The 12,279-nt window shown below is 38.8% G+C and overlaps 1 protein-coding gene and 1 pseudogene across 1 annotated transcript; both read left to right on the top strand.

Moving 5' to 3' along the window:
* The first annotated feature begins 9,508 nt into the window (after positions 1 to 9,508).
* Positions 9,509 to 9,718, top strand: LOC122226013 (40S ribosomal protein S28-like). Its single transcript, XM_042948665.1, has one exon. It carries the CDS (start codon positions 9,509 to 9,511, stop codon positions 9,716 to 9,718), a length of 210 nt encoding a protein of 69 aa, XP_042804599.1.
* A 1,196-nt stretch (positions 9,719 to 10,914) lies between these two features.
* LOC122226014 lies at positions 10,915 to 11,270 on the top strand (annotated as a pseudogene).
* Positions 11,271 to 12,279: the final 1,009 nt, after the last annotated feature.

The raw sequence follows: 12,279 nt of genomic DNA on the forward strand, positions 1-12,279 counted from the left end.
CCTTTCTCTCTCTGCTCCTCCCCTGATCATACTCTGTCTCTCTCTTTCTCTCTCTCTCTCAAAAATGAATAAACATTAAAAAGAAAAAGAATCAGAGAAAGAGATAGGACAAGAGAGAGATATAACACCGCTGGTTTCAAAGATGGAAGAAAGGAGCCATGAGCCAAGGAATGTGAATGATTCTGGAAACTGGAAAAGGCAAAGAAAGAGATTCTTCCCTAGAGCTTCCAGAATGAATGCATCCCTGCTGACACCTTGGTTTTGATCCAAAAAGACCCATGTTGGACTTCTGAACTACAGATCTGTAAAATAGTAAGTTTGTGTTGTTTTAAACTACTAAGTGTGTTATAATTTTTTATGGCAGTGATAGATAGTTAATACACCTCCTAATCAGTTTCATGCAGGCTTAGACTTTGAGGAATTAAAGTATAACTCAAGATGACAAAGCATAAACAAGAAGAAACAGTAAACAGAAGATAGCTATTTTTCTAGAGAAATTAACTTAGTTGAATATTATTTAAGACTAGTATAACACTTATGTTTGTATGTTTTCCTGCCTACACCTAATATTTCTTTACATTCTTGTTCATGAAATTTTTTTCACTCTCCTCTTTCTTTCTTCATTTCCTTGTTCTTCTTTCCTCTTTCTTTCTTTTTCTTTCTTTCCCTCTTTCTTTCTTTCTTTCTTTCTTTCTTTCTTTCTTTCTCTCCTTTTCTTCTTTCTTTCTTTCTCTCTCTTTTCCTCACCTCTGTAAGTTTTATTGGTCTTTATCTGAATCCCCATTTTTCAGTTTGTTTCCTTTGGAAGTCTCAATTGGAATTTAATAGGAAATTGAAGAGTATGAGTAAATTTGAAAAGTATAATGTACTCTAGTATATAAGGTATTATTATTTATGATGATGGTGATGATTAATGAAAATTCTCTAAGATTTTCTTGAAATTAATATTCAGATTTTAAAATATTTAAAATGATATTAAATGCCATCTATTACCACTGATCTAGATTCTCCTATATCTCAATAGTATAGTGAAAGAAGGATACACAGGGTCAGAGACAGGTTATAATGACTTCTGGAGATCTGATTGAATCATTTACAAACCTTTCTGAGGTAGGACATATTATAGTTATATTCTGAGATCTATAAAAATAATTGGACAGGAAGAGCTACAATATGTATAGATGATTGTGTGTGTGTGTGTGTGTGTGTGTGTGTGTGTGTGTGAATTATTGAGTGACTTTGTAAAGCATTTTTTAAAACTTGATTTTCTTGGTGTGCCTGGGTAGCTCAGTCAGTTAAGCATCCAACTTCAACTCAGGTCACAATCTCATGGTTTGTGAGTTTGAGTCCTGCATTGGGCTCTGTGTGGACAGCTCAGAGCCTGGAGCCTGCTTTGGATTCTGTGTCTCCCTCTCTCTCTGCTCTTCCCCTGCTCACACTCTATGTCTGTCTATGAAAAATAAACATTAAAAGAAAAAACAACAACAACTTGATTTTCTGTTTTCTTCAATTTAGCATCCTTTTGCATGTCTAATTTAGTATTCTTTAGTATTCTAATAGTAATTCTACTTTATTAGAACATTTTCAATTTAATACCTGCTCAGGTGTATTTAAAGATTTTTTTTCTCTATTTTTTTCTTTGTCATATTTATATGTGGATTTGGGAGATTCCTTTTTAAGTAATGCTTACTTTCAACTTAAGGTGATCTTTATATCAATATCATTCTCTGAAAATAAAACAAATGTACTGATGTTCATATATGTATACATTCAGTATTTTATTTAATATGACATTCAAGTTCAGATTTTTGGAAAGAATGTTTTATTTATTTTTTAAATTAAAAAAGTTTTTTTTAATGTTTATTCATTTATTTTTGAGAGAGAGAGAATGTGAGGGGGGGAGGGGCAGAGAGAGGCACACAGAATCCCAAGCAGTCTCCAGGCTCTGAGCTGTCAGCTCGGGTCTCGAACCCACAAACTGGGAAATCCTGACCTGAGCCAAAGTCAAATGCTCAACAGACTGAGCCACCCAGGTGCCCCTACTTACTTGTTTATTTATTTAAATGTTTATTTACTTTTGAGAGAGGTAAAGCACAAGTGGGAAGGGGGGAGGGACACAGAGAGCTGGAGACAGAGGATCCAAAGTAGGAACTGTCCTGACAGCAGTAGCCAGACATGGTGCCCAAACTCACAAACAGGATATCATGACCTGAGAGGAAGTTGGATGCTCAACTGACTGAGCCACCCAGGCACCCCTGGAAAGAACATTTTATGAAAAGGAAGTTTTTTAGAAATATACTTTACAACTGGTCTCCCTCAAAAAATTTTTTTCAGGTTCTGTTATTGTGAAGGCAAGTTGTTTTCATGTTTTGTGTTGCTTTAAAAATACTGAAAACATATATTCACAGCTGTTTAATCTCCTTTTGAACAAACGCCCAGCAAAGAAAACCACTAGAAGGTATTATATACCACAAAACCTAAATGTATAAAAGCAAACTCCCTGAAAACAAGGCTCTTGGGCCACAACTCTAAGGCCATATCCTTAACAGTATTTATAAAATATAAAAAATAGTTTTTGAGTATGTATTTGACTGTCAAACAATTATAAATAGGATTATTACTTGCCTAAGGCTCAGTAACTTCAGTGTATCTCATGATGTCCCCCAAAAAAGTTACACAATATTAGATTTAATTGAATCAAGATGTTCATTTAAGTTGAAATTACATGTAAAACATAGTACACAAATAACTATTCACATCATTTTCTGAAATTCTATTCCTGTTGCAGTGAATGGGGATCACTTACAGAACAATCTTAAAAGGGTTCTTTTTGTTTTTCTGTTTTAAAGTACCAAGTATTTTGTAATCAATATTCTGCAAGCACAAACAAGAACTCTTAAAATAACAGTATATTGATGGAGGTGAGAGCCTCCCATCTCAGAAGAAAAGCCAAAGTCAACCCCCAGACCCATCATGATCTGGCTCCCTCTTCTAACTCCCCCCAGCTCATCTCCTATTTCTCCCCTCACTCCCTCCACCACCATCATCTGTACCCTAGCCACACTGGTGTACTTATTATACTTTGACACATTAGCATACTCCTGCCTCCAAGAGTATATTTCCATGGGCTGGCTTTTGTGCTCTCTCTTTAAGAGCAAAGATTTAGTTTCCTTTCATCCTCCTGGCTCTCCCATGAGCCCAGTGACTTCTAAAGTTCTAGGTTTTAAACCCTGTTGATTGTAAGAACTTGCACAATTCAGCCTCTCTGGTTTTCAAAGCCAAATGCTGTTCCCTCTGCCTGGAATAGTCTTCCCAGATAGCCACCTGACTCACTCAATCACCACCTTTAGATCTTCACCCAAAAATCACAATTTCAATAAAGTCTTCCTGGGTCTTTCATTTCAATTAACTTCTCCCTAAAATTTCATATATCCTTCCCTACTTTATTTTTATCCTTAGAACTTATTACTATTTAGCATACTACATAGTTTAATTGTTTACCTGGATTTGATCTCCCACTAGAATGTAAGCTCCATGAGAACAGTGATTTTGGCTGGATTTTTGTTTTCCACTGTTGTATCTGTAGGCCTTTGCAACAGAGACTGACATAGGGGATCCTTAATTAAGTGAAGGAATGAATTAGTATTAGTCTCTTATTTAGAATGAAATATGATATATGAAATATAATTAGCTTAAAAATCATAAAGCCAAGTGGAGAATATTAAGGGGGCTATCTATACATTCTTATTATATGCCAAGAGTTAAGTGATAGAGAATGTATGTTTTATATTTGTATCAGTTAGAGTTCAATCAGGAGACAGAAACCATAAAGAAATCTGAACGGGGAAACTGTAATACCAAGAATTATAGGGGTGTCTGGGTGACTCGGTTGAGTGCCTGACTCTTGATTTTGGCTCAGGTCATGATCTCAGGGCCGTGGGATAGAGCCCCCTGTTGGTTCGGTGCTGAACGTGGAGCCTGCTTAAGACTCTCTCTCTAGGGTCTCCTGGGTCGCTCAATTGGGTAAGTGTCCGACTCTTGATTTTGGCTCAGGTCATGATCTCACGGTTCCTGAGTTCGAGTCTCACATTGGGTTCTGCACTGATAGCATGCAGCCTGTTTCGGATTCTACTCTTTCTCCCTCTCTCTCTGCCCCTACCCTGCTTGTGCTCTCTCTCTCTCTCTCCTCTCTCAAAATAAATAAACTTAAAAAAAATGATCTCTCTCTAAAAAAAATAAAAGATTCTCTCTCTTCCTCTGCCCCCTCTCCCACTTGTGAGTGTGAGTGCACACACTCTCTCTCTCTCAAAAAAAAAATTTTTTAAAAACATATATAAAGACCCATAACAAAGAATTATTAACTACAACACGGGAGTGGAACAACAAGTGATTGACCAGTGGAAACTAAATATACAAGGAGATATAAGCAGATAAATGGAGCTGTCACAATCCCTATGACTGAGATAGAGGACCTGAGGAAAAGCGCCCCAGAAAACCAGACCTTGCTGGAGAGAATGAATTCTATGGTTCCTGGGTGTCAGAGAAGTCACTGTGGTGTAGTGTTGGTGGAACTTGCTAGGAAGCACCCTGCCTAGGGAACCTGTTCAAAAAGAGGTGTCTTGTGGAAGACCCTCAATGGCAAAATCATCTGAGGTGGTTGCCAGGAAAAGCTGGAGCTGCTGACCCGTTGTAGAAGCTGGCTGCTGAAGAAGCCTTGTGCAATGCAGAAACTTGCTGAGCAAGCACACTGCAACCAGAATGGAAAGCTCCTTCCTTCCATCTCTCCAGTGCCCTCTACTGACATAGCTTAATAATCTGCACTACACATAAAGGATACATTTTATTTTTTTATTTTTTATTTATTTTTTAATTTTTTTTAACGTTTTATTTGTTTTTGAGACAGGGAGAGACAGAGCATGAACAGGGGAGGGTCAGAGAGAGGGAGACACAGAATCTGAAATAGGCTCCAGGCTCTGAGCTGTCAGCACAGAGCCCGACCCGGGGCTCAAACTCACGGACCGTGAGATCATGACCTGAGCTGAAGTCGGCTGCTTAACCGACTGAGCCACCCAGGTGCCCCAAAGGATACATTTTAAAGGACTCATTTTCAGAGGCAAATAAGATAGTATTTGGAGCTGAGAAGCAATAAATAGAACACTGGCACATTTTCTATCTTCAAGAGTTATCATGGGGGCCCGCCTGGGTGGCTCAATTTGTTGAGAATCTAATTCTTGATTTTGGCTCAGGTCATGATCCCAGGGTCGTCGGATTGAGCCCTGTGTTGGGCTCTGCGCTGAGTGTGGAGCCTGCTTAAGATTCTCTCTCTCTCTCTCTCTCTCTCTCTCTCTCTCTCTCCCTCTGCCCCCTTCCCCTGCTCACACTCTCTCTCTTTCTCCTAAAAAGAAAAAAGTTATTATGGGGACTTCCTAGGAAGATGGAGGAGTAGGAAGACCTTAAGCTCACTTCATACTATGGATACAACTAGATAACACATCAGTGTAAATAACCTAGAAAACAACCCAGGGACATAGTCGGTTAAGAATCCGACTTCAGCTTAGGTCATGATCTCATGGTTCATGGGCTCAAGCCCCGTGTTTGGCTCTGTGCTGACAGCCCAGAACCTAGAGACTGCTTTAGATTCTGTATCTCCCTCTCTCTGTGTTCCTCCCCAACCTGTGCTCTGTCTCTCTGTCTCTCAAAAATAAGTATTTTTAAAAAATTATAAAGAAAACAACCCAAAGACTAGTAAAATAGACAATCCCTAGCTAAATGTAGAGAAGAAGCCACATTGAAGAGGGCAGGAAGGGCAGAGAAAGGGTGGGGAGCTAAACAGACCTGTGGGACTGTCTGTGGGGTAGAGTGAGCCATGGTGCAGAGAGGGAAGGAAACAGACTCTAACACCAGGGAGCCCACACAGGGAACATGAATCTCCATAACATTTGGCTTTGAAAACCAGAGGGACTGAATTTTTCAAGTTCTTACAATCAGCAAGGTTTAAAACCTGGAACTTTAAAAATCACTGCAGGGCACCTGGGTGGCTGAGTCAGTTAAGTGTCTGACTGTTGATTTTGGTTCAGGTCATGATCTCACTCAATTGTGAAATCAAGCCTGCATCAGGCTCAGCGCTGACAACACAGAGGCTGCTTGGGATTCTCTCTCTCCCTCTCTCTCTGCCCCTCCCCACTCATGTTCTCTCTCAAAATAAATAAATAAACATTAAAAATGTTTTGTTTTAGGGGCGCCTGGGTGGCTCAGTCGGTTAAGCATCTGACTTCGGCTCAGGTCATGATCTCATGGTTCATGAGTTCGAGCCCCGCGTTGGGCTCTGTGCTGACAGCTTGGAGCCTGAAGCCTGCTTCGGATTCTGTGTCTCCCTTTCTCTCTGCTCCTCCCCTGCTCACACGCTGTCTCTCTCTCTCAAAAATAAATAAAGATTAAAAAAAATTAAAAAAAAATTTTTTTTTGTTTTAAATCACTGGGTGCATGGGAGAGCCAGCAGTATGAAAGGAAGCTGAGTCTTTGCTCTTACAGAGAGAGCACAACAACCAGTCCATGGAGATATAGCATGGAAGCAGCACTTTGAAAAATGCCTGCGGTATACATGAAGAAGATGTATTGTCTAATCTCAGAGCCTGTACTAGATGGACAGGGATCATTGGAAAACTTCTCCAGAAACAAAGGAGCTGGCAGGTGCCATTTACCTTCTCTGCCTCCCTCCTCCCCCCCCCCCACCCTTAAACACATGGATACCTGCAGGAACCAATCTGGTTCCAACACCCCCTACCTAACTTACTAACAGTGAGCCCTACATCCTGCATTTTCCTATGGACCCACCCCCTCCAACCTGGTCTACCTCTATCCCTGGCAGCTGCAGGTTCCCTCCCACTAGAACCTATGGTGCTGACACCACACACCCTGCACTCTCATTGAACTTAAGTCCAGTGCTACCACATCTCTGGCAAATGCCTAGTCTGACTCAGCTTAAGCCCAAGGTGGCCCCAGAATGGCCCACTAAAAACACAGGGAACAAACCTTGCCCACAACAGGCAAAGAGAGCCACTACAGGACCTCTTTCTTAATAAGTCCAGTACTTTCAAGAGGAGGAGATGTAGCTGACTTTCCTAACACATAGAAACAGACACAGAGATTTAGATAAAATGAGGAGACAGAGGACTATGTCCCAAATGAAAGAAGAGGACAAGCACAGCAAGAGGCCTAAATGGCACAGAAGATAAGTAATGTGACTGATAGAGAATTGAAAGTAATGATCATAAAGATACTCACTGGACTTGAGAAAAGACCCTGAACAAGACATAGAAAATAAGCAAACAAAAAATCAAAGATGAAGAACTCTTAACTCAAAAATACACTAGATGGAATAAATAGCAGATTAGAGGAAGCAGAAGAACAGATCAGTGACCTGAAAGAGTAGTGGAAATCAATCAAGATGAACAGAAGGGAAATAGACTAAGGAACTTCAGTGACCATCAAGCATAATAACATTCACATTACAGGGATCCCAGAAGAAAAAAGGAGAAAAAAGGTTACAGCAAATTTAGTTGAAGAAATAATAGCTGAAAACTTCCCAACCCAAGGAGGTCCATAACAAGACACACAGTAGTTAAAATAGCAAAAAGTAGTGATGATGAGAGAATTTTAACAGCAGCAAGAGAAAAGAAAACAGTTACATATGAGTGAAACCACATAAGGCTTTAAGCTGATTTTTCAGCAGAAACTTTGCAGGCCAGCATATTAAAAGTGCTGAAAGAATAACACCTGCAGCCAACAATGCTCTATCCAGCAAGGAAACCATTCAGAAAAGAAGGAGAGGTAAAGAGTTTCCAAGATGAACAAAAGTTAAAGGAAATCATGACCAGTATAGCAGCCCTACAAGAAATGTTAAAGGGGACTCTTCGAGTGCAAAAGAAAGACCAAAAGTAGGAGTGAGAAAAGTGGGAAGCACAAAAACAGTTAGATTAAGTATATCTCTAAAAATGAGTCAAGAGACTTACAAAATAAAAGGATGTAAAATATGACACCATATACCTAAAATGTGGCAAGGAGAGGAGTAAAGATTGGGTTCGGACATGAGCAACCATCAACTTACTATAGATTAAGTTGCTATGTGTTATATGCATAACATATCATATATAAACCTAACGGTAACCAAAACCCAAAAACCAGTAATAGATATGCACAAATATAAAGAGAAAGAAATCCAAGTATATGACTGAAGAAAGCCAATAAACTGTGTGAGACAAAGAGAAGAAAAAAATACAGAAAAACTACAAAACAACCATAAAACAAGTAATAAAATGATACAACTACATACCTATCAACGATTACTTTGAATGTAAATGGACTAAAAGCTCCAATCAAAAGACAATGGGTGATGGAATGGATAAAAAAAAAAAAAACAATCAAAAAGACCCATCTATATGCTACCTATAAGAGACTCATTTCAGACCTAAAGACAAGTGTAGATTAAAAGTGAAAGGATGGAAAACCATTTATCACGCAAATGGAAGTGGAACAAAAGCTGGGGTAACAATATTTGTACCAAACTAAATAGACTTTAAAACAAAGACTGTAATAAGAGACAAAAAAGGACACTATATAATCATAAAGGGAATGATCCAACAAAACAACAATCCAACAATTACAACAAAAGATGTAACAATTGTAAATATTTATGCAACCAATATGGGAGCACCCAAATACATAAAGCAGCTAATAATAAACATAAAGAAAATAATCAATAGTAATACAAAGATAATAGGGGCCTTTAACACCCCAAAGATCATCCAAACAGTAAATCAACAAGGAAATAGTGGCTTGAATGACAAATGGGACCAGATGGACCTAGCAGATATATTCAGAATATTCCATGCATGCTAAAACAGCGGAATATATACTCTTTTCAAGTGCACATGGAACATTTTCCAGAATAGATCACATGTTTAGGCCAAAACCAAGTCTCAACAAATTCAAAGAGATTGAAGTCATACCATGCATCTTTTCTGGCCACAACACTTTGAAACTAGAAATTAACTCATAAGAAAAAATGTGTAAAGAACACAAATGCATGGAGGTTAAACAACATGCTACTGAACAATGAATGGATCAACTAAGAAATCAAAGAGGAAATCACAAAATACATGGAGACCAAAGAAAATGAAAGCACAAAGGTCTAAAACCTTTTGGATGTAGCAAAAGCAGTTCCAAGAGGGAAGTTTATACCAATACAGGTCTACCTCAAAAGCAAGAAAAATCTCAAATAAACAACCCATCCTTCATATAAAGAGGCTAGAAAAAGAAGAACAAACAGTCCAGAACCAGTAGAAGGAAGGAAATAATTAGGAAATAATCTAAAAGATTAGAGCAAAAATACAAGAATTAGAAACTAAAAAAAGAAAACCAATAGAAGAGATCAATGAAACCTGGAGCTGGTTTTTTGAAAAAATCAACAAAATTGAGCTCTCCACCCAACGGCCACCCTGCCACCATCATGGACACAAGCTGTGTGCAGCCCTTCAAGCTGGCCAGGGTCACCAAGGTGCTGGGCAGGACCGGTTCTCAAGGACAGTGCACACAGGTGCGTGTGGCGTTCATGGACTACATGAGCTACTCTATCTTCTGCAATTTGAAAGGCCCCAAGCATGAGGGCAACATTCTCACCCTTTTGGAGTCAGAGCAAGAAGCTCAGAGGTTGTGCTGAACTTGTGGCTAGGTCCTTGATGTCTGGATCAACCATTCAGCTCACAGGGATGATCTGTAATTGTTAATAAAGTATTTATACTGTATGTTTAAAAAAAAAGCAAAGATCAACAAAATTGATAGACCTTTAGCCATGCTCATAAAAGAGAGAGAGAGAGAGAGAGAAGACCCAAATAAACAAAATCAGATATGAAGGAGGAGAAATAATGACTAACACCACATAAATACAAAGGAATATAAGAGAATATTATGAAAAGTTATATGCTAACAAATTGGACAACCTAGAAGAAATGGATACATTCCTAGAAACATATAATCTCCCAAAACTGAATCAGGAAGAAATGGAAAATTTGAACAGACCAACTACAAGCAATGAAATTGAATCAGTAATTTAAAAACTCCCAACAAACAAAAGTCCAAGGTCAAATGGTTTCACAGGTAAACTCTACCAAACTATTAAAGGAGAGTTAACACCTATTCTTCTCAAATGATTCCAAAAAATAGAAGAAAAAGGAAAGCTTCCAAATTCATTCTATGAGGCCAGCATTACCCTGATTCCAAAATCAGATAAAGACACACACACACACACACACACACACACACACACACACACACACACAAAAAGAGAACTACAGGCCAATATCTATGATGAACATATATGAAAAATTTCTCAACAAAATACTAGCAAAGCAAATCCAACAATACATTAAAATAACCATTCACCAGGATCAAGTGGGATTTACTCCTGGGATCCAAGCATGGTTCAATATGAACAAATCAATCAACGTGATACATCACATCAACAAGAGGAGGATAAAAACCACATGATAATTTTAATAGATGCAGAAAAAGCATTTAACAAGAAGCAAATTATTGTCTAAGCTTACTTTTAAAAAAAAATTACTTTAAAAATTACTTTTTTTTTTTTTTACTAACAATTTAATACACCCTAGAAAGGATCTTAGTTCCGTTATTTGAATAATTTGGCTTTTGGTAAGAAATTGGATTTTATAAGAGATACAAGATGATATTTTATATATTAAGCCTAATATATATATTTTTATTTTTAATATAAAACTGTCAACAAACGATGTTGAGTTGAGATTTGGTAGGATAGCATCGAAAGTTCTGTTCTAGGGGCTGGGGCTGGGCTGGAGCTAAGAGGGAGAGCACCTGCCCCAGCGCTGAGCCCCACCCATGGTGCAAGACAACAACTCCTGGAAGATCCAGTTCATAGTCCTGCTGCTGGAGTTGCCCATTGACCCCAAGCTGGTAGAGCAGATTCTCAGACACCGCCCCACCCCTGCCACCCTCATGCTGACCAGTGACCAGTCATCCCCAGAGATAGATGAAGACTGGACCTCCAACCTTCCTCTCAAGTCCATTTTGGCCATCTCTCCACAGCACTGGAAGAAGGTGAGGAGGACCACACCCACAATGAAAAATCCATCCCTAAAACTCAGGAGAGGGGCAGAGAGAAACCCATCACAGAGGAACCCTCAACCCATATGACACCATTGGATTCCCAGAGAGCCAACTTGGTCTCAGAGTGAAGAAGGTATCCCAGAATCAAGGCTGCAGTTGGGAATGCAGACACTGGATTTGTTTCTTTTTCTTCACTTTTGGGAAAAATCTCATTTTTAAAAAGTGATAAATTTGGTGCTAAAGACAACAACAAAACCAACCAAACAACAACGAAAAGTTCTGTTCTGATCATGGAAATCTTGAATTACAGAAACACAAGTATGGAGTTCTCCTTTGTGGGGTAGGGTTATGAAGTTGCTACAACAGTATTTGGTTATATACAGAGAAAATAATGATAATTCATAATTAGTTAATAAGTAAAAAATATTGAGTGGTTTCTGCTAGCCACAGTGATTTATCATGTGTACCAACATAGACTTAAAGTCTAATATGAGATCTGAGGCTAGTTTGACATATTTGTTGAAGCTTGTAATTGCTCTGGGAGAAGGAAGTGTATTTATTTTGTTTCTCTACTGCCCTCCCCCAACAACTCCATCCACCTGCTCTATATTTTACTTCTTTTTTTTTTTAACGTTTATTTATTTTTGAAAGACAGCAAGAGACAGAGCACGAGTGGGAGAGGGGCAGAGAGAGAGGGAGACACAGAATCCGAAGCAGGCTCCAGGCTCTGAGCCGTCAGCACAAAGCCTGACGTGGGACTTGAGCCCCTGAACCATGAGATCATGACCCAAGCTGAAGTCGAATGCTCAACCAACTGAGCCACCCAGGTGCCCCTTGCCTCTTCTTTAAGGGATAGGTTTTATAGGCAATGTTTTTCTAATGAGTTAAGATCCATAGAGCATGGCCTAACATGTACATGCTTGCTTGTACAAAAAGAAAGATTTATATAAATCAAGGAAAAAAATCAATCTGTAATCTTATAGGCTCTGCTCCAAGTTAAAATGCCTAGTCTGTGGAGTCTTTCATCCATAGGAATTCTGGAACCATAGCTATTTGGGGGGTAGTTTCCTAAATTATATATAGTATATGAATTCTCATATCAAGATGTACTATAATCTGATTGTGTATAAGAGCTGC

Source organism: Panthera leo, chromosome C1, assembly GCF_018350215.1.
Source record: "Panthera leo isolate Ple1 chromosome C1, P.leo_Ple1_pat1.1, whole genome shotgun sequence".
Classification (NCBI taxonomy): Eukaryota; Metazoa; Chordata; class Mammalia; order Carnivora; family Felidae; genus Panthera; species Panthera leo.